Source organism: Muntiacus reevesi, chromosome 2 (genome assembly GCF_963930625.1).
Source record: "Muntiacus reevesi chromosome 2, mMunRee1.1, whole genome shotgun sequence".
Taxonomy (NCBI): domain Eukaryota; kingdom Metazoa; phylum Chordata; class Mammalia; order Artiodactyla; family Cervidae; genus Muntiacus; species Muntiacus reevesi.
The window spans coordinates 141,419,019-141,446,048 of NC_089250.1; the positions used below are offsets into that span (position 1 = coordinate 141,419,019).

General features: G+C 47.8%; 2 protein-coding genes and 1 non-coding gene across 14 annotated transcripts in view; 1 reads left to right on the plus strand and 2 right to left on the minus strand.

Annotated features, from left to right (window-relative positions):
* Window positions 1–95: 95 nt before the first annotated feature.
* ZDHHC16 (zinc finger DHHC-type palmitoyltransferase 16) lies at window positions 96–9,413 on the plus strand. Of its 7 annotated transcripts, none has more exons than XM_065923012.1 (11): window positions 96–287; window positions 3,929–4,176; window positions 4,349–4,543; window positions 4,696–4,784; window positions 5,178–5,267; window positions 5,908–5,953; window positions 6,089–6,136; window positions 6,965–7,050; window positions 7,711–7,834; window positions 8,024–8,094; window positions 8,823–9,413. In XM_065923012.1, exons 2-11 carry the CDS (start codon window positions 3,934–3,936, stop codon window positions 8,935–8,937), a joined length of 1,107 nt encoding a protein of 368 aa, XP_065779084.1. In that variant the 5' UTR covers window positions 96–287; window positions 3,929–3,933; the 3' UTR covers window positions 8,938–9,413. The 7 variants fall into 7 exon arrangements, with proteins under 7 accessions (XP_065779084.1, XP_065779083.1, XP_065779085.1 ...); XM_065923011.1 differs by having other exon boundaries at window positions 5,178–5,206; window positions 5,820–5,953; XM_065923013.1 differs by lacking the exon at window positions 6,089–6,136 and having other exon boundaries at window positions 5,178–5,206; window positions 5,820–5,953.
* A 209-nt stretch (window positions 9,414–9,622) lies between these two features.
* Window positions 9,623–27,030, minus strand: part of MMS19 (MMS19 homolog, cytosolic iron-sulfur assembly component) — a 36,464-nt gene continuing 19,056 nt past the window's right edge. For 3 of the 6 annotated variants that reach the window (XM_065923020.1, XM_065923024.1, XM_065923025.1), the window contains 25 exons: window positions 26,644–26,772; window positions 26,496–26,557; window positions 20,124–20,210; window positions 19,618–19,692; window positions 19,131–19,208; window positions 18,356–18,494; window positions 17,959–18,113; window positions 17,632–17,710; window positions 17,098–17,223; window positions 16,823–16,904; window positions 16,413–16,513; window positions 16,147–16,296; window positions 14,724–14,879; window positions 13,559–13,658; window positions 12,954–13,056; window positions 12,737–12,805; window positions 12,403–12,529; window positions 11,835–11,935; window positions 11,643–11,699; window positions 11,312–11,498; window positions 10,901–10,983; window positions 10,595–10,759; window positions 10,453–10,512; window positions 10,098–10,198; window positions 9,623–10,039 (listed from right to left, as the gene is read on the minus strand). In XM_065923020.1, the coding sequence (XP_065779092.1) occupies window positions 9,961–10,039; window positions 10,098–10,198; window positions 10,453–10,512; window positions 10,595–10,759; window positions 10,901–10,983; window positions 11,312–11,498; window positions 11,643–11,699; window positions 11,835–11,935; window positions 12,403–12,529; window positions 12,737–12,805; window positions 12,954–13,056; window positions 13,559–13,658; window positions 14,724–14,879; window positions 16,147–16,296; window positions 16,413–16,513; window positions 16,823–16,904; window positions 17,098–17,223; window positions 17,632–17,710; window positions 17,959–18,113; window positions 18,356–18,494; window positions 19,131–19,208; window positions 19,618–19,692; window positions 20,124–20,210; window positions 26,496–26,557; window positions 26,644–26,772 (2,651 nt within the window). In that variant the 3' untranslated portion in view covers window positions 9,623–9,960. The remainder of the gene's footprint in view (window positions 10,040–10,097; window positions 10,199–10,452; window positions 10,513–10,594; window positions 10,760–10,900; window positions 10,984–11,311; window positions 11,499–11,642; window positions 11,700–11,834; window positions 11,936–12,402; window positions 12,530–12,736; window positions 12,806–12,953; window positions 13,057–13,558; window positions 13,659–14,723; window positions 14,880–16,146; window positions 16,297–16,412; window positions 16,514–16,822; window positions 16,905–17,097; window positions 17,224–17,631; window positions 17,711–17,958; window positions 18,114–18,355; window positions 18,495–19,130; window positions 19,209–19,617; window positions 19,693–20,123; window positions 20,211–26,495; window positions 26,558–26,643; window positions 26,773–27,030) is intronic. The other 3 variants (XM_065923023.1, XM_065923021.1, XM_065923022.1) reach the window with 3 other exon arrangements.
* On the minus strand, window positions 15,691–15,808 carry LOC136162257 (small nucleolar RNA SNORA28). Its single transcript, XR_010662065.1, has one exon. It is a non-coding gene; the product is annotated as a small nucleolar RNA SNORA28 (small nucleolar RNA).

Below are 27,030 nucleotides of genomic sequence, written 5' to 3' on the forward strand. Positions count from 1 at the left end.
TGCTCTATAACGTAATCTCCGGAAGCGCTTCCAGAAGACGTAAACTCCGTTTCCCAGGTTGCATCGGGACGAGTTCTGGGGCGGGGCTTCGGAACGCTAGCGCTTGCGCCTGTGGACAAGGATGGGCGGGCGGTGGGTCCGGGTCTGCAGGCTGGACCTGTGGGCGGCGGGCCATGGTTGGTTGCGTTGAGCCGGGCCGGTGGACGCCGAACTGGAGCGGGTGGCAGTGAGCGGCGGCGGAAGCTGCGGAGTTCGACTTGGCTGATTGAGGAATCGGCCGGCGGCAGGTAAGAGCGAAGCTGCGGCCTTTTCTACCCAGCCCTGTGGCTTTTTTTAGGGTCGGGCCCTGTTCCCGGGCCTTGTGAGCCCGAGTTCCTACTCTGCACGGTCGTGCCCTCGATCCGGACGGAGCACACCCTCTGGGCAGCCCTGAGGCGTGGAGCTGGAAGGTCAGTCCAGCCGACTCTCCCATTTCACAGATTTGGAAATTCGTCCCCAGGGACAGGATTCGAATTGTACCGTATCTCTAAGATAGTTCAAGATAGAGACCGAACGGGTACTCAAGTTATTTTTTACGTTCAGTCTATCATTCTTTGACCACGCCAGCTTTAATTATTGAGAAATAGAACGTTTCCTCAGTTTCTGTGACTGCAGCCTCCGATCTTGCGGAAGCGTGCTAGTCTGGAAGGAAAGTCTGCGCATGAATTAGTGTTGCTCTTACTGATGATTGAGACTTGCCGCTTGCGACTGTAAACACCCTGAAAACAGCATCTTTGTTCAAATGAGTTTTGTCGACTTTGTTTCCTCTGCCCTTTGGTGTCTTTGGAATCCGTGTGTGTACTCCCACCCCTAATAGTCCCCATGTCCAGTTTCCCCTTGGGAAAGAGTTGGTGACTGAGAGCCTTGGAGAGAGGAGAGTGCTGTGACGTACACTCCCCTCTGATCTGGTGGCACGTGTCACTACATTGCTCGTACTGAGGGATCAGAGTGTTCAAGGCTTGTGTAGGGGGTGGTGCTGCTGCTAAGTCGCTTCAGTCGTGTCCGACTCTGTGCGACCCCATAGACGGCAGCCCACCAGGCTCCCCCGTCCCTGGGATTCTCCAGACAAGAACACTGGAGCGGGTTGCCACTTCCTTCTCTCATGCAGGAAAGTGAAAAGTGAAAGTGAAGTCGCTCAGTGGTGTCTGACTCTTAGGGACCCCATGGACTGCAGCCTACCAGTCTTCTCTGTCCATGGGATTTTCCAGGTCAAGAGTACTGGAGTGGGTTGCCATTGCCTTCTCCGTTTGGGGTGATAGGGAAACTCTATTTCCTGCCCTGTTCACTTCCATCACCACCCCTCACCCCCAACACACAGTTTTTTGAACTCTGCTTTATCTCAGTTTCCTGATATGAAAACTTCCTATGTTCAGTTGTGGTCCCATGGACTACATATTTCTTCCGTGGCATTCCCATACCTGCCCCCAAACCTCTCTAAGTAAAATAAGGGAAGGGGGCCTTGGTCTCAGACTTCTTTTACATAATCTGGTTTTAAGCTGTGCACCTACAGCTTTCAGCTTACATGTTTATGTTGATTACTGGTTGGATAGTTTTCTAGAATGACTTTTAACTCTGAAGTGCAATGATTCCACCAGTGGTTTTCATTTCTCTCTTTATTGATCATGAAGAATGTAGCGGCGTACACTTATTTCGTGTTATCACGTTGGCAGGAGTGTCCTTGTTATTTGTAGGACAGGTGGACATCTGATCAGCCTTTCCACTTAGGCATCCCTCCAGTTTGTTCATTCAATAAGTATTTATTGAGTACTTCCATGATCCAGGTATTGTGCTAAGCACTTTATAAACATTTCATTTGTATCTTACCAACTGTATATATATAGTCATAAAGTGGGTAGAGCAGAAAGGTGCCTTAGTAGTTAATCCTAGTCTCTCATCAATGGGAACACAAGAAAACTGAATCCCAACAGAATTTGGTGGTTTGCCCAAGGTCACAGATCTACTTCAGGGCAGAATTGAATCCTAAGTAGTCAAGTTATGGGGCAGGTGAGAGTTGGTAAGTCTGGTTTTTGAGGCATTTCCTGTAGAGTTTAGTAATTCCTGAAGTAGCTGAGACAGTCTAAGAAGTGGAGAATCAGAAAATGAAGTTTTTTTTTTCCTTCTAAATAGGAGAGATGGCATATAATTTTTGTTTATTACAGATGAGGCACACATCTTATTTGCATGCTGTTGCTGTTAAAACTATTTTAGTAAATAGAAAACTCTCCATTAGCTCTAGTAAGGGAATGAACGATGGTGTGGATAACCTAAGTCACTTGGATTTGTTTTGGGGTGAAATGTTTTGTTCCACTGTTACATTAGATTGTCACTGTACACTATTTGAAAATTCATGCTTCCAGCCAAATCATGATTCCACACAACAGGAGTCCAAGTCAAAGGAGGTAGGAAGTTTGAGCTTTTCCTTTTTCTCTTTTCTGCACTGTCCCTTTGTTCTCTTAGCCGCTCGGAGATGATGGAAATGGCCAACTTACTTTATCCTGCTATAGAAGTAGGTCCCTACTGAACTGTCTGTCTTCTCCTTGCTGGTTTTATCTGCTGGCTTTGTTTTTGCCTTAAGTCTTTAGGGGACTTATGGAAGGAGGTAATTAAGTTTTCTTTGAAAGACCTCTTGTGGGGATGGCAGGGTGTAAGGGGAGTACCTTGCTCCAGTTACTGAAATGACACCATCCCTACAGTGGGACAGCCTCCTCCAGTTGCTGCTGGGCTTTGAGCTGCCTGTTAAATAAGTCAGTGGAGTTGCAGATGACAGAGTAGCCATAGGGGAAAATCAGATGATTGCCTCTCTGATAAGACCTTTTATCTGCAGAATTGATGAGAATATCATCGAAGTAATCTGTATGTTCTGTTCTGGGCATTGCCTGGGTAGCTGACCTCCCATGGCTGTTAGCTGAGGTAAAAATCACATGGAGGAGGTTAAGGCACTTTCAGAGGAGCTATGCACAGCGCTAGAGAGTTGGACAGGCTGGTTGGGACACCTGGGGCCAGGGCAGCAGCTGCAGAGCAAGCTCTCAAGTGTCCAGCTAGAACAGAGCAAGGGAAACTCATTACTCAGAGGGCAGGCCTTGTGGTCTTCTTCCACTGTCCTCCATACCGCCATGTCTCCTACTTGGTGGTGGTGGTCTGCTCAGGACCCGAGTTGTTTTGTTCATGCTTGGGGTGGGACTGGGACTAGAATTGGAGACAGGGCATCTTATGTCATGCAAGGGGAGGTAATCTGTCCCCACAGGAGACAGGGACTCTCATGCCCCAAGGCCGGTAGTGGCAGTAGGACAGATAAGTGTCTTTTGCCCAGATAGCTCCAGGGAAGATCTAGGTGCAGGATTCGCATGATGTGAACTCACTCCCTCTCTACTGTTCCTGGTAAAGACAGTTGTTAGGAGGTAGGGGCTTCCCTTGTGGCTCAGACGGTAAAGAATCCGCTTGCAATGCAGGAGACCTGGGTTCAATCCCTGGATTGGGAAGATCCCTTGGAGGAGAGCATGGCAACCCACCCCAGTATTCTTGCCTGGAGAATCCCCATGGACAGAGGAGCTTGGCAGGTTACAGTCCATGGGGTGGCAAAGAGTGGGACACAACTGAGCAACGAAGCATAGCACAGGGCAGGCAGGAGACCCCGGACACCTCTGCCACAGTGGCCAGGCCCACAGGACCACGCGGAGAGCTTTGTGCACATTGGTTGGGCTCTACCCAGTGGTCTGTCCACATAGACAATTCCAGAGACCCTGCTTGAGCTTGGAGCTGCTTCCCTATTTCCCAGCTGGTGACTGGCCCAGCAGGCTTCAGCCTTAGGTCTCTGCCTTTAAGCTGCCCTCTGGTGGGGCAGGGAGGAACAGGACCCAGGCTGGCCCCTCACGGTGCTGTGCTTTCCTAGGAGCCATGCGGGGCCAGCGGAGCCTGCTGCTGGGCCCTGCCCGCCTCTGCCTGCGCCTGCTCCTGCTCCTGGGCTACAGGCGCCGCTGCCCACCTCTGCTCCGCGGCCTGGTGCAGCGCTGGCGCTACGGCAAGGTCTGCCTGCGCTCCCTGCTCTACAACTCCTTCGGGGGCAGTGACACCGCCGTGGACGCTGCCTTTGAGCCTATCTACTGGCTGGTGGACAATGTGATCCGCTGGTGTGGGGTGGTGAGTGATGCCCGGGGGCGGGAAAAGGGTTGGTTGGGGAGCGCATGTGTCTGACGAACCTACCCTGGGTTGGGACCTACACCGGCCCCCTACCCTTGGGAAGCTCCTGAGTCTGCTCTGGGCATTGCCAAGCTCTCTCACGGCATCTTCCTGACCTCCCCGGTGTTGGCAGGTATTCGTGGTGCTGGTGATTGTGCTGACCAGCTCCATCGTGGCCATCGCCTACCTGTGTGTCCTGCCCCTCATCCTCCAAACCTACTCCGTGCCCCGGCTCTGCTGGCACTTCTTCTATAGTCACTGGAATCTGATTCTCATCGTCTTCCATTACTACCAGGCTATCACCACCCCACCTGGATACCCACCCCAGGTGGGTACCCCCCTCCAGGGGCATGGGGGTGGAAGAGAACTGCAGGCCACAGGAGCCAGTCCCAGGAACGGGGAGGGAGAGTGCCTTGGTGTTCTTGAGGTACGAAACCGGTGCTTTCACAGTCGTCATGTTGTTCTTCTCCCTTTGCACAGGGCAGGAATGATACGACAACAGTCTCCATCTGTAAGAAGTGCATTAACCCCAAGCCAGCCCGAACACACCACTGCAGCATCTGCAACAGGTGGGTCTCTGGGAACCCCAGCCATGGCCCTTTTGCTGTAGCCCCAGGGCAAAACCTAGACCTGACATTTGCCTGGACATTCATGGGGTACCCTGTCATGTGCCAGGCCTTGTGTCCTGAGGACATGGGCCCCAAGATGGTCCTGTGATTTATGCGTTATCACTGCTTGGGGAAAGTGAGGTTCAGAGAGAGGGGTCAGAGTAGGCAAGAGACCTGAGTTACCTTGTCCAGTGTCATGTAGCCAGTGAAGCAGGGTTTGAAGCAAGGCCTGGCTGTCCTCAAAGTCTGTGCCCTTTCCGCCTCAGCAGGATGCTGGTCCTTGTAGGAAAGGATTGGCACTGACATCTCAAGAACCTTGGCCACCGTAACAGAGCCTGTGTCCCTCCCTCACAGGTGTGTGCTGAAGATGGATCATCACTGCCGTATCCTTTTGCTATCTCCTCTGCCTGAAACCTCCTCCTTTAGCTCCCGAGCACTGCACAGGTTTAAGGGCCGCAGGCCCAAGGCTTCTAGCTTCACCCTGCAGGGAACACTGGGCTCAGGGGAAGTTAGTAGAAGAGCAGTTGTGGGGACCAACCATCTCCTGGGAATAGCAGGAGGCTTATGTGCCTTCTAGGACGGATCTTCTGGGAGCAAGGCCTCTCTCAACAGCTGTTTCTTTTGTAGGCTTTCGCACTAACATCTATCAGATGGCAAGAGAAGTCTTGTTCAGTGGGTTGTCTGGTGGGGGTTCAGATAGAACCATCGGTCCCTTTCTGCTGTCCCACACAGATGTCTGGTAAACCCGTTTGAATACTGGCAGACTCATTTTACTGAAGGAATTCAGTTTTCATGATCTCCTGGTGGGACTTGTGAGGGCTTTGAAAAGCTTTAATACTTTCACCTCAACTTCAGGGAAGTCCCATATTTTTCTGCCTTTGGTGATGGAATCCTTGGGCTTGGATGATATTGTTAGGAACCACAGATAAACCGGAGAAACCAGGACATCCCCTGAAGTTGTGTGTTTGGTCTTGTCCTTAATCCTTTCCCCACCAGCCTGGCTAAACAACTGTGTGGGCCACTATAACCATCGGTACTTCTTCTCTTTCTGCTTTTTCATGACTCTGGGCTGTGTCTACTGCAGCTATGGAAGCTGGGACCTTTTCCGGGAGGCTTATGCTGCCATTGAGGTGAGCCCATAGTTAGGAAAAGAGCAGCTCAGTAGAGAGCACTTCGGGGTGTGGAATTTGTTCCTAAGGGGCTGATAGCACCCCCCTCTCCTAGAGGCTTGAGAGTGTAACCAGCACTGTTTTCCATCCCCTTAGAAAATGAAACAGCTCGACAAGAACAAACTACAGGCGGTTGCCAACCAGGTGGGCTGTCCCCACCCCACTGCCTCCTGCTGCTCAGGCCAGGGGTATAGAGTTGCTGAGGCAACTGGGGCCCACCTGTTAGTCGAGTTGTAGAGATTGGGCTCAGGCCAGTCGAGACTGGATCAGGGGTGTTCTGGGGGCTGCCTGCCACAAGATCAAGGGGCCTGGGGACAAACTGGGAGTCCCTGGTATGTGAGTTTTTGGCTCTCTGTCCCATTTCACCTTCTTCAGGCTGAGCAAGGGCTCTGCCGTGGTGATGGCCTGAGCAGCAAGGAGTCCATGTTAGTCTGTGTAATGGGGTTCCAGGGGACAGAGGTCGGGCTGGGCCAGTCTGATGATCCTTTGCTCCTGGTCTGTCTGCATCTGCATCAGGATCCCCGGGCTTTTAGGACTTCTTGTTCTGAGCAGATTGTCGGCTTGAGATTGTGCCTCTGCTGCCCTTTTGGTCCTTAGTGGGGCTCCCTGTTCCCCCTCTCCAGTCATTCTATTCTGGGTGTGATCTGGTCCCCTCTCTAGGGGATTACAGCCACACAGTTCTAACTGGGAAGTGGAGTGGCTTCCCCTGGAGCCCCGTTGGTGTTGTCAGAGCTAAAGGCCCAGGGTCGGTCCCTCCTGTGCTTTACCATCCTGTCAGACCTGCTCTGCCCAGTGTATGTCCACATGACGATGCCACTGGCTTGGTCCACCCATCTGGCTGCCGCCCTGACTCCTCTGTGGCTTACCCCCCTCTTCTCGCCCTGGGCCTGGATCACTTCCCTGCCTGCAGGTTCTGGGCTCTGGTGGAAGCCAGCAGTCAGTGAGCCAGACCGTGCTGTTTTCTTTTTCTAGACTTACCACCAGACCCCACCACCCACCTTCTCCTTCCGAGAAAGAGTGACTCACAAGAGTCTTGTCTACCTCTGGTTCCTGTGCAGGTATCTTAACTCTCATTTTTGACAGCTGAAGGGAGGGGCAGCTTCAGAAAACCTTTTAGTGTCCACACAGGCAGGAACCCCTCCCTGTGTGAACTGTTGCTGTTCTTAGTCTCACTAGGGTGGCCAAGAGTAGAGCTTAATTTTCTTCAGCATTTTGGGGGGGGAACATGAAGGACTTAGCACTGAGGGTTTGGTATGTGCCAAGGGAAGCTCAACTCCTCCTTTTAAGAGCAGATGCATTTTGTAGAGGAGGAAAATTGCAGATGTGAGGGGGTGAGGTGATTTGTTCTGTGATACACAAGTAGAGATGGTAGAGCTGGAATCTGATGTGCCATTTTATTTTGATCCTTGGTGCTTTTACTCGCCTTTCCTGTCTCCCAAGCATGGGTATTTTAGGAAACATATAACATTTTCATTAGTAATAGACTTATTTCCCCATTCTCCTTGCCACATAATTTATTCTTAGCCTATATAGATGCTTTTTCACGAATGCTGTTTTTATCAGTAGATGCAGTGAAGTAAAAGTTCATTTAGGACCCATCGGCTGGGAGAGATGGCAGAAGTCCCTCCCCAGTCCCTGTTGCTCAGTGCAATGTCAGACCTACTCATGGCCTCTAACCCTGTCCATGCCACCCCCAATCTTTGCCCTTCTTCTCGCAGTTCTGTGGCACTGGCCCTGGGTGCCCTGACTGTGTGGCATGCTGTGCTCATCAGTCGAGGTGAGACTAGCATCGAAAGGCACATCAACAAGAAGGAGCGTCAGCGGCTGCAGGCCAAGGGCAGAGTGAGTAGGGCTGGGACTGGGGTGCTGGGGTGAGTGGGTAACCAAACCTGCTGTTCTGTAAAGAGCTGGTTTTTCTCCCATGGTCAGGGCCAACTAGGGCAGGCCTGAAGCCCAGAACTTGCCTAGCCAATTTAGGCTCAAAATTGGTTTAAGGAAAAGGGTTCCTAGAAACGTTTTTCTTTGCTCTAGGTTTTTAGGAATCATTACAACTATGGCTGCTTGGACAACTGGAAGGTATTCCTGGGTGTGGACACAGGAAGGTAAAGTAAAACATCTAGACCAGCACTGTCCATTGCACTATCTGTGTTGAGAAGAACATCCTACACCTGTGTTGCCTAAGGCATCAGCCACCAGTCACATATGGCTTCTGAGTGCATGAAACGTGGCTATGTATTAGTGGACTGAATTTTAAGTTTAATTTCATTTTCACCAATTTAATGAGGCACATGTGGCTACTGGCTATTCTCTTGGTACAGTACCGGATGACTACAGTGGAATCCTGAAAGCTGCTCTCAGGAAGGGACCTCTGGCTGGGGTCTGTTGGCCAGCAGTGACCTCTCATTTGTATGGCAGTGTTGGATTTCAAACAGATAACTTGTGGGACTGAAGTTATTTGTGACAGAGGTCCTAAGACAATAAATGAAGCTAGCTCCCTCAGCCCAAGAGAAAAGGTAAATCATTTTTCAGATTGCAACTACTGAGGCCGTAATAAGTAGGTGACCATTAAGTACACGCCCTTCTTTTTCCTATCCTCATTATTGCTGCCTGTCACTGTGCTCGCAGTGCCCCTTAGAAGTTAGCTCAAAACCTCTAAAGGCCTTCAAAAGGCACCAAAGGGTATGTTTCTTGGACTAAATTGGAACTTCTTGTTACTTTTGTGATGAATGCCAAGGTAGCTTCAGACTGCCTTGAGCTGTCTTTGCTGAGGCATGAGGATCAGGAAGACTAGGAAGGCCTGGATCTCAGGAGTATTTGTCTTCTCTTACAGGCACTGGCTTACTCGGGTGTTGTTACCTTCCAGTCACTTGCCCCATGGGAACGGAATGAGCTGGGATCCCCCGCCCTGGGTGACCGCTCACTCAGCCTCTGTGATGGCAGTGTGAGCGTGTGAACTGGAATGTGTCAGCCACAACTTGAGCACCACCCTGCTTCCTGTGTTGCCTCAAGGGCCTCCAAGGATAGATTCTTGGGATCCTTGAGCCAAAAGAGCCTGAGGGCCTGCCCCGGTGTACCATGCAGGGATAGCTCAAGGACTGGTCTCCTGGCCGTTGCAGAAGCAAGGCATGATGTGGAGAAATCCTAGGACTGATGTCCCTTTACTCAGGCAAACAGAAGTTCCAGCCCCAGACTGGAGATCAGGCAGCTAGCAACCTTGCCAGGTTGACCCCGACCTCCTCCAGGTTACAGCACTGGGGTTGGCCACCACCTCTTCCACTTGCCATCTGAGGAAACAGCTGAATGGTAGAGATGAGATTCTGGCTTCTCAACAGGGCAAAGATACCAGGCCTACTGCTGAGGTCACTGCCACTTCTCATGTGCTGCTGAAGGGAGCAAAAATAAAGGTATTTGATTTTGTAAAGATCTGTAGCTTTTCACTCTTTGCCTTTCCTGTGGGACGGGAAAGGGGGAAATCAGGGTTAGGGCCTAGTGAGCAGGTGTTCTGGTCCTGCCACCCATGCCTTACTTGTAGGGGTTGGATGTCCTGAACAATTCCTATCGTTTCTGTTCTAGGTTAGGCAGTGATGCTTCTGAGGCATAAGTGGAAGAGGGAAATAACTGACATCCCCATTACCAAAAAAATCTTTTATTCTCCAGCAGGTACACACACACCACCCTCCGTGGTCCTCAGGGCCACACACATCTCCATTCACCCTCAGCAGCATAGCTCCCTTTTTCTGACATATAAATGGAAAAGCCCCAAGACCAGGGATCATTCTTCAAATACAAGTAGTCTCACGCGCAGTTACTTCCCAAAACCATTGGAAATCAGGATTTCTGTATTTCTTGTACAGCCATGTGGCAGAGGCCTGGCATTCGTGTTATGTCTGTGGGAAAGGCAGTCAGGGGCCAGCGGTCTCCCTGCCTAGGCAAGACGGCTCGATGGTTAGTAACTTCAGGTTAGACTGTCAGTCAGTGTAGGCCAGGGATGGGGGGCTCAGCTGCCAGGGCTCCCCAGCAGAAACCTGTAGGCAAAAAGAATGTTGACTGCATTGGCGGTGAGGCTTGCTTCAGTCCTGTCTCTCCCTGTGACCTAGAAACTCACCATTCTCCCCTGGCTGACACTGCTTCCTTCCGCACCAGCCTCTTCTTGTCATCCAAGGGTTTGGCTAAGGCCCGGATCACCTGTGGTTTGTACGGCAGCAGCTGTGGAGTTAGAGGACCTAATCAGCCTTGTTCAACCAAGGTAACCAAAAAAGCTGCACTGACTCCAGACAGTGCTGTGTGGCAGGCTGGCCATTCTGTTTTCAGGGACTCAGGAAATCCTTGCCTATCTGTACTACATAGCGCATACCTCAGTAGCACAGCCGGGTGGCCAGTCCTGCCTGCTTAAGGTAGAAAGGTGCCCCTGGCTCTTCTAGGAAGTTTCCAGGCCAGAGAGGGACACCTGTGGTACTCACCACGGGGGTGGGCAGGTGAGTGAGGGCGTGCATACACTGCAGAGCAGCGATCCGGACCGCCTAGAACACAACCGTAAGGAGGTGAGGGGAAACCCACGAAGGGGAGACGTACAGGGCAAAGAGTTATTAAGGCTCAACACACCATGGAAGGGCTGGCACTGAGGTTCAGGAACTTGGTGACAAGGGTGTCAACGTGAAGACTCATGACCTGGGGCGCTTCCAGTAGAAGAGGCTGAAGGCAGCTGAGGGTGGAGAGCTGCACCACGGAGTCGGGGCAGGACAGGGCCTCCAGCAGCAGGGAGAGCAGCTAAGGGGTCACAGGAAAGGGGGGGTGACCACATCTTTGATGAGCCTGCTTCTCCTCCCCTTTCTAGCCCCAGCACGGCTGGTGGGGGGAGCGTGGGCAATGGCTTGGTCCCTGCTTAAAGGCTGTGACGGCAAGGCTTACCGTGGGCAGCTCTGGCAAGAGCACAGGCTTTGGCAGCCTGTTAAGTACATGAGACAGACCCTTAAGGTAGTTTGGCTTCACATCTGCAAAAAACGGAAAAGCTTAGGGGAAAACTGGGCTCAGACAGAGCTTGGGAATTCAATTCCAATCTCTGGTGAAGCTGGGACATCATCCTACAGGGATTTTTATTTTTTCTTTTTTACAAAAAAACAAAAAGCCCTTGGGGCTCAGAATAGGCAAGGTATACCCATCAAATGAAAAGAGTGGGTCAAGAATCTAGATGTTCACCCTCCAGTACAGGCCATGTTATGCTCTACAGAAGTACTCAGGTCCTAAATTCTTTTAGAGACTGGGGCCTGAACAGAGGAGAGGTCTATATATTTGAGGGGCCTTCCTCTAACCTCTCCTCACCTTGGGGAGCAGCATGGAAGCCCTGGACCAAAGCGGGCACATTATCCGTGAAGAACCGCTGGCGAAACATGATCCGCACTTCAGCATGGCCAGCACGAGTTAGCACATCAGTGCAGTCGGACATGAGCAGAGAGAAGCCATCAGCTGCTGCTGGGCCTAGTTCTGGATCACTCAGGAGGCCCATGAACTGAAGGAAAGAAAGCTTTTGAGGTACGTCAGTGGGGAAGGATCTTAAATACCAAGAGGAGGACAGCAGTCATTTTGGGGTGGAAGAGGATCAAGAGCGAAGCTCCTGTTTAGATCCTAGGTTCTGCTTGTTCAGCAGACTTACCCGGTCTGTAAGGCAGGAACTGAGAGGATGGTATCTAAGCACTAAGGCCTTTGTGACCTGTCACCAGAGAGAAAGAACAGTCAGGGCAAGATGCCCAAACCCTGATAAGCATGCAGATGGTTCAGGGTTCAATGGAGAGATTTTTAACCAGATTAACTGCTCTCTCTAACAAACTCCATTCCGACTCCTTACCCAGAGAAGCAGTGTGAAGGCCTGACTACGACAGGGCCCAGAGCTCAGCCCAGCCTCCACTTTGTCCATAGCCAGCTGCAGGAATTCATCCAGCTGTTGCCCTAAAAAGGAGGGAGGAAATGCTGACGCATGTGTCTGTTTTGACAACAAAGGCTGTAAATCCTTTAAATGCAGAAGCCATTAGAAAAGAAGAATGTCATTTTGGCTGTGGACTTGGCCCACTCAGCTCTAGGACACCAGCATGAGCCTGGTATTCTCAGAATGTTGGGGTGCTGGCATTTGAAAAGTCTCAAAGTCTTTTTTTTTTTTTTCCAAAAAGAGCTGTCCACTTCTAATAATTACCTCTGATAGCTCCCTGTAGGGAACAGGAGGACAGAACTAGACAAGAGTACTCTGGTTGAAGCCCTTATTTTCTTAGATCCTATAAAGCTTTGCCCAGCTCTGGTCTTGACTCTTGTCCCAAGAGCTGTCCCATGGAAAGCCTGATTATATTAGCAAACTCCTTTTAAAGAGAGAATGAGTTACTAAACTTCAAGATTGCATCAGAAGTTGATTCTCCCTCCAGTACCTGCAGGGTGCTTGTTCAGGAGTCCTGCGAAGCACTTGGCGGCAGCAGTAGAGGAGAAGGGGCAGCTTTGGCAGCAGCTCAGCTCTAAAAGCTCCCGCATGAGTCGGTTCAGCTGTGGGATTTCCACCTGTAGAAAACCTGGTCATGTCATGGACCCAGAGAACACTTAAACTCCAAGAGAGACACCCAGGAGAGAGTGGCAGCAGGGGCCAGGGTGAAGGAGAAGTGAATTCTCCAGTGGCAAAGGCAGAAAATCAGCTTAGCTGTGACAAAGTTCAGCCCAGAAGTCACCTGGGCTGCAGCTCCCCTGCTCACAAAGGTTGTGGTCACTTACGTTTCGAGGCAGGGAGCAGACCAAGGCCATAAGCAGTGCAACCAGTCGCCTCTGCCCTGAGGAGCCATCCTGTAAGGAAGAAGAGCCCTATCAAGCCTGTCCCACCAGCAAGAGACTTGTGGCCCTGATGACACCCATCCCAGATTTGCCAGAAAGATCTGGAGGGCAGATGTCCCAAGACTGTTCCCCATCTGGGTCTGATCCATCGGACCCTCACCTGGAATGGCTGGAATCTGCCAGAGAAGCTGTTTTCAGGCAGGAAGGAGATATTGCCGTCCAAGAAGAGGGGCACGACGTGGGCGACACTCTGGGTGGCTAAGCTAGGAGGTACACCTAGTGTCACCAAGGAGCCAGGATTCTACAGCAGCCCTGGGGTTCCCGGGACTCACTGAGTCCAGGGACCAGAGCATGCTCATTCACACCTTCAACAAACACTAACTCAACACATACTATATGCCAGGAGCCATTCCTGTGCTAGGCCTTGGTGCTACAGCAGTGACCCAGTCAGATCAAATCCCTGTTCCCTTGGAGCTTACAATCTAGCAAGAGGACTCAGTGTATATGTCAAAAATGCTTCAGAGGTGACTCTTATGCACACCTATCTGTAGCTAAGAACCATCAGTCCATGGCTCCCCAAACCCCCATCCACAGTCCATGGCGCTAAAAGACCCCTTCTTTCTTTGCCAATAAGATTTACAAAACAAATAACCACCTTCACATTTACATTTGGGTGAGAGGACAGCTCAGAAGGAAATCATCTGCTGCTGCTTCCCAAGAATGCTAGCCTCCCCGGGATCAAGTCGCATGCATGATGATACTCACTCAGGGCTCAAGTGGGTGGTGGCAGTGGCAATGACTGACACCATGGTGGCCAAGACCTCATCCTCCAACAGGACTTTTGTCAGAACTGAATGTTCCTTCTCTGCCAAATCAAAACACACACACGCCCAGGCCATGACTGTGGCTCACACGTTGAGGTCCTGTCCCCCTCGTGACTTTGGGCCTTGACTCGCGTTACAGCAGGAGCAGTTTGTAACCTGTCCTTCAGTAGTGCTGTAGCCCTGGGAACCAGCGAGGCACCAGAAGCAGGAATGTCTAATGTGGGCCACAGGGAGTTCCCAAGAATTGCCTCTGACTAGACAACAGTGGGAAATAAGGCAAGCTAATAGGAATATTCTTAACATCAGAAATGTTAGTCTTTTCCAAAACTTAAAAGGCAACGTGGATTTATCTTCGCAGCTCCTTTTACACAGCAGCTACCATACACACATACATTACTGTTGCTAAGCATTATGAATTAACTTACTTAATCCTTACCAACTATCCTGTGATATATAGATATTACTCTCTATCTCCTTTGCACAAGTGAGGAAACAGCTTAGAAAGGCTAGATATCTTCACCTAAATTAGCAGGTGGTGGCTCCCCTGGTGGGTCAGACAGTAAAGAATCCGCCTGCAATGTGGGAGACCTGGGTTCGATCCCTGAGTTGGGAAGATCCCCTGGGGAAGGGCATGGCAACCCACTCCAGCATTCTTGCCTAGAGAATTCCCATGGACAGAGGAGCCTGACAGGCTACAGTCCATGGGGTTGCAAAGAGTCGGACACAATTGAGTGACTAAGCACATAAGTTAGCAAGTGGTACAGCTGACCATGAGACCCAACCAGGTCTGCTAGACTCCAGAGCCTAATTCTAACTAATCTAATTACACAGCAATTGAGGCGGGGGGGGGGGGGGGGGGGTGGGGGTGGGGGGGCGGGCGGAGAGTGTGCATCCTTTTGAGTGTTGCTAACACTAGTAGATTTTGGTTCTTTCCAGAGGTCAGCTTGGCACCTTTTGATTAAAGTGAAATCTCATTATGTGGACACAGAATTCAAGACACCTCTGCTGGTGCAAAATGCAATACTAGTGAAACCCTGAGGGTGGCAGTGCTGTTCAACACTAGCTGGGGTGAAAGGAGGGAGGGGTGACGAGGAGGGGGAAGTTACCTGGCATGGAAGCCTGCACAGCCAAAGCAAGCAGGCAGGGTACAGCTGTCTGATGGAAATACCAGCAGCTCTCGGGGTCTCGTTGGCATTTTTCTGCCACCTGCTGGAGGCTCTGACAGATAGCAGTAACTTCACTGGTTCCTGGACTCATAATCCCTGTGTGGTGAGAAAGTTCTCTGTAAGGTTTTTTAAAAGCACTCCCAGGTCTGTCAGATACGGGATATAGGAAGAATAACCAAAGATAAGTATCTTATTAATATAAAGAGCCAAGTCAGTTTATTCAGGAGTGGAGACCTGCCCTGCCAGCTCTGCAACAGAAGCATTGATACACAGCATGGGGGTGAGGGGAGCTACCCTCCTGCACAGTCGGAAATCTATGTGTCAGTCATAATCATCCTCCTTGAAGCGGTTCTTCCATATCTGCAGTTCTGCATCTGTGGACTCAACCAACTGCGATCGTGTTGTACTATAGTTTTTACCCAATGAAAAAAAATCTGTGTGTGCTGTACAAACTTGCTTTGTCAAGGGTCAAACATAAATTCTCCTTTAGTTTTCATAACAACCCCCTCAGCAGTATAATTTCCCCCATTTTATAGAGGAGGATGTGAAAGCTCAATAAATTAGCAGTGGGTTTTTCAGGGTCACAGTAAGTGCAAAAGTCAGGGATCAAACCCAGGACGTGCTCTGAATCCAGTGTTCTTTCTATTCTGTGTCAGGTGCTGGATCATCCTCTGTTGACTGGATCAACCACAAAGGACAGGGCAGTACAGAGTGGGGAGCTTAGGGAATTAGTGAGGGCCCATGGCAGGCATGCACAGGTTCGTAACAGCCACAGCTATTGTCACTTGTGAGGAGCAGTGATCTTCAAACTCCAGAAGTGTACAGTTCACCTGGAGATCCTGCTAAAATGCATATTCTGACCAGTGGGGCCTGAGATTGTGCATTTCTTTTATATTTCAGCTGGAACACTGTTTAAGTCTACATGACGCCTTGTCTCACAGAGAAGAGAATACCGGAATAGGTTAGACTTTCCTTCTATAGCAAGCTCAAACTGTGTCAGTTTTATCTGCCGCAGAGTGCTGCTTGCGTGAGATTCTGCATTTCTAACAAGCTCCCAGACCATGCCCGTGCTCCTGGCTGATAAGTTCTATTTTGAGTAGCACAGCCTTACAGTGGTGCTTTTCAATGGATTCCACACTAAAATCATCGAGGCATTCTTAGTAACTGTTGCCCAAATCCCATCCCTCCTTAGAGACTGAATCAGTAGGACTGCATGAGGCCTGGGCAGTCCACATCTTTTCAAGTTCCTGTGAGACTCTTACTAGAGCCACCACTGGAACCACTGTTTTAGACACATCAACTCCAAACTGGACTGCAGCTCCCCCTCCAGCCTAGCTCCTCAGTGAATGTTCCCTGTAGTCACCTCTGTTCATCTGGCACAGATGCTGCAGCAGAAGAGGCAGCGTCTCCTTGACGATGCTGGGATGTGTGGATACAGCTGATAAGGCTTGCAGACAGCGTGGATGCCGGGAGCACCTGGTGGGCCCATCCCCTCTAGCCAAATATGACCCCTCTGAAAAGCAACCCAGGAGATCAGGTTTCACTTTATGATGGCAAGCATGAAGGAACCCCCCTGTCCCACCAACTTCCCTGGGAAGGAGCAAGCCACAGAAGATCAGAGACACGTACCGGTACACAGATCCTCAGCAAGCTTGGGCACCAGGTGGCTGCTGAAGGCCACGGGGTAGAGAGCGGCCAGGGTTCCTGATGCTTCCAGTGCTGCCGCCCTGCTGGGGCACAGGGCAGGTGAGCATTAGCTGAGCTGGGTCTGTGGTTGTCTTGCCAAGGCCTGCCATTAGGCAGATTCAGGACGTGGGCATCTGAGACCACTTTTCTAAAAAAGCAGGATTCAAGTACCTATACCACTAAGTTGGACAGGGCTTCTTAAAGCCCCCCCAAAGAGAACATTCCCACAACAATCGCTCCAACCAGTTAGCAGCCAGAGCCAAGCAGAGAGTCCATGTCCTCTGGGAAAGCCAAGAGTCAGGAGCCCAGCACCCTGGAACAGCTGGCTCTATCTTGTTGTCTTATATTCTCACCAACTCTGGGAATCCTCCTCCAGGAAGCTCAGTCTGTACAGGTGACCCACTGCTAGCTCCAAGTCCCCAGAAGACAGGAGATCTGTATTAGGAGGAGACATGAACCTCATCTTTCTTCCCCAGCAGCCACCACCATCCTTCCCAAAGTCCTATTAGAAATCCCAAATCATACAGAATTGTGAGAACCAGGGAATAAAGACTGCTCTTCATTTAAGACAGAAAACCACAGGAAAAGGACCAAAAACTCCAATCTTTTTTCTTTCCCTTAAGTGTACCTGGTTGAGCACCCAACACTGTGAGTGTACGAATGCCAACAAGCTGAAGCTGGGTGTTGGGGTCTGTCAGGGCCATGAATATCAGTGAGCACAGCTGGTCCTTGAAGCCACTCAGAGGCCTTTCATCTAGGAAGAGACAGAGTCCAGGTTAGTGGGAAACTTCATTCAGCACTGATGCAAAGATAACTTGGGGCAGATTTTTTTTTTTTTTTGGCTGTGCAGCGTGGAACGTGGGATCTTAATTCCCCAACCAGGCATCAAACCAATGCCCCCTGCAGAGAAAGCATGGAGTCCTAACCACTGGACCAGGGAACTCCTGGGAGGTTTAAAGAATTTAATCCATTGGATATACAGGAAGTACACTGGGGAAAAAAATGAACAGGTCTCATTTCTTAAGTGTTCTCTTGTGCTACAACTTGAGAACAACAGGTCAGCTGTTGTAGGCTACTTCTCTGTAGCACTCCTGGCCTGCCCTCGTTTACAGGGCTACAGTGCTCAGCACCCCAGGACAGCACATCTAGAAGACAGCCTCACCCTTGTCTTCATAGCTCCATTTCTGCTGCAGCTTCAAGAAACCCAGGATCATTTCAAGGATTGTCCTCCGCTGGTTGCTCTGTAATGTTTTAAGGGGTATGGGGGTCAAAGACTACCTTTTAATGGATTTCAGTCTTGCTTCTATGGAAGTGGGGAGAATTATCGCTGTACGTAAGAGTGTGAGGAAAAGAGTGAACAAGGGAACCAGCAGCAGCTAATGGGAGCAAAACCCAAGACCTATATCTAGGCCCAAGTGCACCACAGCTTTCTCTGCGAGAGCGCCATCCTAGCCCAGGGGCCCATCATTCAGAGACCCTGCTTCCTTACCTGACTGTGCTTGTGGAACTGTTCCAGCAGGAGAGGCAGCACGCTGCTGGTGATGTGGTCGCAGGCCCGGGCAGACGCGCCTGCAGCCGCCTGCAGCAGTTTGGCACTAGGCCACACCAGTTTCATGTCCGGTTCACACAGATGGTGCCTGCAGTCTAGAGAGGCAGCACATCACAGACCTGGGGAGTAGGCTGAATGTTGCCTGGTTCCCCTGCAGGTCCTAGAAGCTGGAGGCTGAGCCCCAGGACTGGCAGTTATCACTTAAATTTCTTTCAATTCAAAGCAGGACTCCAGTACGCAAATCACTGAACTTGGGGTCACTCGTGAAAGGTCACTGGCCTTAAGGAATTTCCCTCTGTTGTGTGCACTCCCCTTTCTAGCTGCCATGCCCCATTACCCTGTAGAATGTTGCTAAGGAAGGAGTCAAGGAGGTCCTCAGCATCGGCCCTCAGCACAGAGCGAGACAAACACGCAGTCAGGGAGTTGAGGGCCGCCAGGCCCTCGGCCTCTACCCGCTCACTTGCCGTCTGGAACACCTGTCAGGGAGGGATCCCATGGCTACTGAGGTGAGCCTGCACCAGGTGAGACCCTACCCACCTGCTGCCTATTTCCTTTTGGGGAGAGGGTGGTGAGAACCTTTAGGGCACAACAATGGAAATTAACCCCTCACCTGAGTTTTATCTCAATTGCTGTATTCTCACTAAGTCCTTAGTCCCACTAGGACACTGATACACATACTTTTTTTTCCTTTTCAATTCTGGTTGTGCTGCACAGCATATGGGATCTTAGTTCCCCGACGAGGGAATGAATCCATGCCCCTTGCACTGAAAGCATGGAGTCCTAATCACTGGATCGCCAGGGACATCCCCACATACTTCTTGAGAAACTGAATGCCGACCTTGAGTGGTGGTTGCTGGGATCCCTTTCCCCAAGTTTCTTCCTCTCCCCCTCTACTCAGTGACCTATGCCCTTTAGCATGGAAGGACAGGAAGTGGGCACTATGGGAGACTGATCATGTCATCACCAAGCAGCTGGCCCTACCCGTATCATTCAACTAGAAATATGCCCCTTGGCTCTCCTGCTGAATACCCAGACACAGCAACAAAGGGAAAACGATAGGGTGTGTTATCTCCCCTCATGCCTGACAACTAGTTTATCTAAGTGACACTCACCTCTCTGCGGACAGAAGCCCAGAGGCTGGGGAGGAAGTCCTTTAGTTCTTTCTGTCCATACACAGCACAGCAAGCATTCTGCCAGGGAAAGCAGAGGTTAACAGCTGTCTATCTCTCAGACTTCCTGGGATGTGCAGCCCCCTCAGCATAATGGCACCTGAAAGAGGCAGCTCTCAGCAGTAAAACCAGCAGGGTTTCATAACCATCCTACCCAGATCACCGAAAAACAGGAGCTTATCCCAATTGACGAAAACAAGCATGAAGAAGGAGCCCTGGTCAGCCTTTCCTCAGCTGCCACTCTATTACTACAGAACAAGACAAAACGCAGCTGGGGGCAGTAGGACAACCTACAGGCCGAGACCCTGGGTATCCCCCTCCTGAGGCCCAGGGAACAGCTCCCTGGCTCTCTAAGAATCAGTCCATAATCCTGTAGCACCGCTAAATTGTCTAAAGACAGCTGGGTCCTCAAAAGAGAAAAATCACTCACCAGAGTCTGCAGAGAATCCAGCTTGGCACTCAGAATCTCAGAGTCCACTTTCTCAATCAGCAGGGGGAGCAGGAACTGTGGGAGAGAAGGAAGAACTGAAGCTCGAGATACGGGTGGTGCTGCAGCTGCACCCAGCCCACCATGTCCTCACGGCCACCAGGCCCCAGGGTAGGCGCTACGTCACCTACGTCACCTCAGTTGCACTGAGTCAGTTGTGACTGTAAACCAATCTCCCTCCCAAGCCATGGCCGGACTACTAGTGACCTGAAAAGTGGGCTAGCTGGCAAAGCTAAAGAATCTCAAAAGATAGCACCATGTAGGGACTGGATTACTATCTTAAATGAAGAGACGGTAAAGTTTTCTACTTCAAAGGTCTGAAGACACTTGCAGGATGCCATATCCTAGAATGTATACTGGATCTTTCTTTTCCTCCATGCCTTTAACTGTTCTTTCTTCAGACCCTTCTGAGGGTTGAGGCTACATGCCCTAACTCTGGCCAGACCCACCTCAGCAAAGCGTGGTGTAGAAGCCAGCACAGCGCGAAGACTCAGGATGAGATCTTCTCTCTGGATGCCATGGGGATCATTAGGTGGCTGCAAAAGGGAGAAGGGGCGTGGCCTTGTATATCTCTTTAGACCATGCCTGGATACAGGACTGAACCTACCAACCCTGCAGAACAGGGTGAGATTTACACCCAAATTGCCAGAAAAATGGTACAAGGCCCCAGAAGGAAGACAGCTTGCTTTTTCGTGTTGTTCCTTGGGAAATTTCTGTCTGTTGGGCCTTTATTTTCTATCTGATCACGCAGTTTCCATCTGATCTATCATTTCACCACTCAGAGATAAGCACCCTTAACTTACTGGCGCAACTTTCTTCTCTGTATATACAGTATTATGACTATGTGATTGGTAGACACTGTTTCCCTTTAAAATATATATAGCTTTAGAAAACGTGAATCTTTTGAACATATGGTTTGCTATCTGTTTTTTCACTTTATACATCAGGTACTTTTTTCATGTTATTATTCTTTCATAGAAGTTGTTTTAGTGGCTGATACTATTTCATTGTGTGGTTGAGCCACAATTTATTTGGATAATCTCCCTTTGATGGACAATTCTATTTTTCCACCCTTATAAAAAGCTGTAATTCTGGCAATATAAAAGCATTGACGATTTCTGTATCAAGAAGGCATATTTTTTTAAACTGAAGTATATGGTCGACGTATAATATTGTGTTCGTTTCAGGTGTACAGCCAAGCGGTTCAGTTACATACATTTATATATGTATCTTTTAGATTCTTTTCCATTATAGGTTATTACAAGGTACTAAATATAGTTCCCTGTTTTATACAGTAAACCTTTGTTTACTTGTTTTATATATAGTAATATGTATTTTTATATATAGTAATATGTTAATTCTATTCAGTTCAGTTGCTAAGTCGTGTCCAACTCTTTGCAACCCCATGGACTGCAGCACGCCAGGCTTCCCTGTCCATCACCAACTCCCGGAGTTTTTTCAAACTCATGTCCATAGAGTCAGTGATGCCATCCAACCATCTCATCTTCTGTTATCCCCTTCTCCTCCTGCCTTCAATCTTTCCCAGCATCAGGGTCTTTTTCAATGACTCAGTTCTTCACATCAGGTGGCCAAAGTAGTTTCAGTTTCAGCATCAGTCCTCCCAGTGAATATTTAGGACTGATTTCCTTTAGGATGGACTGTACTCCTATATATCCTGTTAATCCTGTATTCCTGATTTATTCCTCCCCAACCTCTTTTAAAACCCTTTGGTAACTGTAAAGTTTGTTTCCTATGTCTGTGAGTCTGTTTCTGCTTTGTAAATGAATTAATTCGTATTATTTTTTAGAGTCCACATATAAATGGTAACATATAATTGTCTTTCTGTGTCTTACTGTGTCTTATGAAAATCTAGGGTCCTCTACTTTGTTACATGTATCTTTTCAAATTAGAGTTTTCATCATTTCCGGATATATACCTGAGGAGTGGGACTGCTGAATCATATAGTAATTCCATTCTCTTTTCCATAGTGGCTGCCTAATTTACATTCCCACCAACAGTGTAGGAGTGTTCCCTTTTCTTCACACACTCGCCAGGCATTTATTATTTGTAGGCTTCTTGATGATGGCCATTCTAGGGGCTTCCCTGGTGGTTCAGATGGTAAAGAATCCACCTGCAATGTGGGAGACCTGGGTTTGATCCCTGGGTTGGGAAGATCCCCTGGAGAATTCCATGGAGTATATAGTCCATGGGGTTGCAAAGAGTTGGACATGACTGAGCGACTTTCACTTCATTTAATTCTGACTGGTGTGAGGTGATACCTCTTCGTAGCTGTAATTTGCATTTCTTGAATAATTAGCAATGTTAAGCATCTTTTCATGTGCCTATTAGCCATGTATATGTCAAGAAGGCAGACTGAAAACAAGAATCAGATTTTCCTTTTCCTCTGTAGAAACCCCACCAAAAATGTAGTAAGGGGATTTTCTTTTCTTTCTTTCTTTTTTTTAAGATATATAGCTAAAGGGTGAATAGGACAAGAGATACTAGCAACAAAATTGTAAAAGCAGACGGGTAAGAAGAAAATGACTTAGAGCCAAGACAACAGAATCTTCAGTAGGCTTAAGGAAAGCTTAATAACTCCCCATATACACCACACAGTCTCCTCAAAAAGCTTTGCAACCAGCAGTACCAGGTACCTTTGGAACTGGGAGTGGGGTTGGAGAAGCAGTCTGACCTCCCAGATTGCTTCTCAAGTCCTTCCCAGCTGCAGCAGAATCTGGGGGTTTTAATTCTTGGAGAGGGTGAGACAGAGCTCAGACAAAAATGCAGTTGAGGGCCTGGGTGCTGAATCAAGTGGTCTAAGTGGGAATTCCCTGGATGTCCAGTGGTTAGGACTCAGCGCTTTCACTGCCAAAGCCCTGGACAGGGAACAAAGATCCTGCAACCTGGGGGTTCCCAAACTGTCCGTGTAAGCCGCTCTACAGGGAAGTTCATCCTCAATCAGCCCATTCTATGTGCTCAGAGCTCCCACTCAACTTTATAATCCTCACTTTGAAACATGTGCAAACTCCCAAGGATTACTAGATATCTGAAGAAAGCCTCTAACCTGGAAATAGAGAACAACATAAATTGAAAAAAAACTTGGATGAAACAAAGACCACACATGTGGGGAGAGTTTTCAAGAATGGTAAGAAAGTAATTCATTCATGGGTTAAATAAGAATAGAATGCTATTAAAAAAAAAAATCCCCAAAACATTCAAGAAATCATAAAAAATGACAATAAAAGGCCCTGGGAAATTCAAAGCATGAGTGCAGAAATGAAAAACAAAATCAACTGCTGGGAGATGTGCTGGTCCTGGGCCTTTCTGCCCTCGGATCCATTCCTCAGGCTGACCACGGTAGGCTGCATTCTCCAGGTTCCCACAATGGCCAAGGTTCAGTCAATGGGAAGCACTTGTAGAGGAATGCAGGTCAGAAGGAAAGGAAAACCCAGGACATTTCTTCCCACCTCTCCTATTTAGTGGGTACTTTCACCACTGCTAGCATCTCCTCCTTGGCTCCAGGTCCCACTGAAGGCCTATGTTTTGTCATACTCTTAGCCCCTGAGGTCCAGTAACATCAACTTTTCCCTTTGTCCCTCCAGCCTCAGGGTGGTAATGGTTTCCTGCTATTGACAGGTTGCCTTACTATCCCTTGTTTGGCTTCTCAGTTCTCCTATAACTTGTTTTTTTTTTTTTTTAATTAAAAAATTTTTTTCATTTATTTTTAGTAGTTGGAGGCTAATTACTTCACAACATTGCAGTGGGTTTTGTCATACATTGACATGAATCAGCCATGGTCTCCTATAACTTTTATAAACAATTTCCAGCATTAAATTATTTGTTTAAAATACCAAAATGGTTTCTGTTTTTCATGCCTGGACTCTGACTGATAGAAAAGATAAAACTAAAACTTTCCTATAAAGTAACAAAGAGGTAAAGGAAGGAAATATGAAAGAAAAGGTAAAAGACTAACAGGAGTTCCAAAAGGAAGGAACAGATAACTACAGAGGGAAAGAAATCATCAATGAAAGAATGCCAAGAAAATTTCCCAGGCCTGAAGGACATGAACTTCCAGATTGACAGGACCTACCCAAGTACCCAATACAATGCATGAAGACAGACCTGTACATCATTGTGAATTTTCAATATATTGGGGGGAAATAACGCTTAAAAGTTTCCCGAAAAGAGGGGGAAAAAAGTGAACATAAAAGTTTTGCAAAGCAGAAAGAATTCAGACTTCTTCACAGCAACTGAAAATTAGAAGTAAATAAAGCAATGCCTTCAATTTTATACCCATATTATCAATATGTGTGAGCAAAGAATGAAGAGATTCTAGATTTACAAAAATGAAAACATTTTATACTGTTTTTACACCTACGGGAAGCTCATAAGCGACGAGCACCACCAAAATGAGGGAATAAACCATAAAATGAGGAATATGTAAGTACAGAAAATGGAGATCTGATCCAAGAGAAAAGATAAAGGAATCCCTAGATGATGGGAAAGAAAGATTCAATATTGACTCTGCATTAAGAGTAGGAAGCAAACAGTTAAGACTGTACGGCTAAAACTGGTTTTTACATTTTTAAATGGTTGAAAAACAAATCAAATAACATTTTGTGGCACATGAAAATTACATAAAATCTGAATTCCCAAGTCCATAAATATATTTATTGCAATACAGCCACTGTACCACATTCCAGCGGTGAGGACCATTTCTGTGCTAGAACAGTAGAGGTGAAGAGTTTCAATAGGGAACATATGGCCCACAAAGTCTAAAATAGCAGCTATCTGGCCCTAACTTATACTGCTGTGATCTATGATGATGACAGCAAGTGGCCTATACAGATTGATAAGACCATAAAGAATATTTTTAACACAAATTGTTACACTGAAAGCCAGGTGCCCCTATTTTAACTGACAAGAGCTTTCTGCTTCCCATAGACCACACTGTGGAAAAAAACACACAACTCTGCTCAAATAAAAGAAAGTTTCCAATTACTATCTATAAACTTGTTTTGCCTAGAACATCTTTGAGAAAATATATAAGCAGTTGGGAGTAACGATTATCTCTGAAAGAAACATAGTTGGTGGCAGTAAAGAGGCTTAATTTTCTAAATGCTGCATCATGTTCATTGTACTATCTTTCAAAAAATAAATATCCTTGCCCACCCTAAAATTTTAAGTGCATATATTCCAGCACATATTCCTGAATTTTAGGAATGTATCCTACTGTTACACCCATATACCCACATATGTATGAAATGATACATGTACAGGCAGGGTATGTTAAGTGGCAGCATTGCTTCTAACAGCAAAAGATTAGCAAAAACCTTTGTCCCATGGAGGACAAGTAAAATTAATTAGGTATTTCCATGCAAAGGAAAATCACAGTCATGAAGAATAAAGAGCTAATTTATATACTGTTATGGAACCCTCTCCAAGATATACTGCTAAGTGAAAATGGCAAAGTATAGAAAAAATGTATAAATTACCATTTTTATGGGGAAAGGGAAGAGCACTTTTTAATACATGGATGAAAAAGCTCTGTAAGAAACAGACATAATTGATAAAACTGGTTGACAATGGAGAAATAAACTTTATGGTATGTAGATTTTTCACCTATTTGTACCTTTTGTATTTTGAATCCTGTGAATTTATTATCTTTTCAAAACACACACAAAATAAAGTGAAAACAGAGAAATCTGGCAGCCTAACTAAGAGCTTTCAAGAATTCAAAGGCTTAAACACTTCTGAACAGAAACAGTGATACTGATTACAAAAGCAATGAAAAGAATACTAGGAGAGAGGTGGTCCCAGCAACATGATGTCAGCTAAAATAAGCTGGTAAGAAATTCCCTATGGCAAAAATGGCTTTTTATCTTAAAGGCAGGGAAAGTCAATAGTGAAAGTCACTCAGTCGTGTCCAACTCTTGGCGACCCCATGTACCATACAGTCCATGGAATTCTCTAGGCCAGAATACTGGAGTGGGTAGCCTTTCCCTTCTCCAGGGGATCTTCCCAATCCAGGGATTGAACCTAGGTCTCCCGCATTGCAGGTGAATTCTTTACCAGCTGAGCCACAACAGAAGCCCAAGAATACTGGAATGGGTAGTCTATCCCTTCTCCAGTGGATCTTCCCAACTCAGGAATCGAACTGGGGTCTCCTGCATTGCAGGTGGATTCTTTACCGACTGAGCTCTGATGTAAATTTGATGTGTGTGGTGTAATTCCTTTCATTTCTTCCAAAATATTAATGCTTTCAGTCTACATACCATGAATATCCATATAGTGACGAGACCCTGAGTATCTGGAAAGAGAAGGTAAATCAAGATGCAGAGTGGGAAGAAGGTCTGAGGGCATCAGAGCAAACACCTCCTGTACATACGATGCTCAACTGTGTCCTCTTTGTTTCTATTGCCTGAGATGTGCCCTCAGAATCCAGGATCATATGCTATACATCCTTCAGAAACCAACTGAAATCCTATTTTGTCTGTGAGTCAGTTCCTGCCTACTCTAGCTCATAGAACTGTCTTCTTTGAACAACTGTAACACCACTTGTTTTGGTCCATAATCTCTTACTGTTACTTAAATGTTTCAACTTTCAAGGACATGAATCATGTTCTACAATCCTATAGTTCTAAGCACTAAGTACACTGTTAAGAAGTTTGCTTTCTCACTTCCCAGTTCACTGACCTGTTAAGTTCTTCAAGGCAGGGATTGTTTCTTTTGTTCACTGCTGTACCCTCAGTGCCTAGAACTGGGCCTGGCACACAAGAGACACTCAATATTTGAATGAATGAATGAAAGGTACTACTTACAGGAGTAAAATCAATAGGGAAGTAACAAGATGTCACTTCAAACAACTCCTCCACAAAAGGTCCTAAAGGCAACAGAGAAAGAATGAGGACTTATAAGCCTTTCATCTGACAAGCCCCAACTAGCTAATCCAAAACTACAAGGACGTACCCAGGCTATAGTCTCTGGAGATGAGGTCATAGACGATGCGGAAGGCCACCAGAAGATTACGGGGATCCTTTTCCCCATCCATCACCTGGATGAACCCAAAGGTGAAATCAGCTCCTAGGCCCTTCAGCTCTGGGGAGGAGAGAACAAGGTCACTACTGTCCCACAAGATAGAAAGCGGGGCTTTCTTCTGGCCTGTGTTTTCCCTCTATCACTGCCTCCCCCTTCATGCCTCCCAGAGCCGGCCAATTCTGTTTTCCTATTCCAAGGGAGTTCTCAGTGAAGAGAAGATGTGCAACAATATATAATGGTTATGGAGGTAGGAATTTAACACCTCAGCTCAAACTCCATCCTTTCTTTACTGGGGAGTGAGTGACTCTCAGTTCCCCT

Excerpts from the sequence above, each read along its gene's own strand:
- ZDHHC16 (XM_065923011.1), top strand. The coding sequence starts at position 3,934 with ATGCGGGGCCAGCGGAGCCTGCTGCTGGGCCCTGCCCGCCTCTGCCTG. Across the intron at positions 4,544-4,695 it reads CACCTGGATACCCACCCCAG|GGCAGGAATGATACGACAAC; the intron begins GTGGGTACCCCC and ends CCCTTTGCACAG. Across the intron at positions 5,954-6,088 it reads AGGCTTATGCTGCCATTGAG|AAAATGAAACAGCTCGACAA; the intron begins GTGAGCCCATAG and ends CCATCCCCTTAG.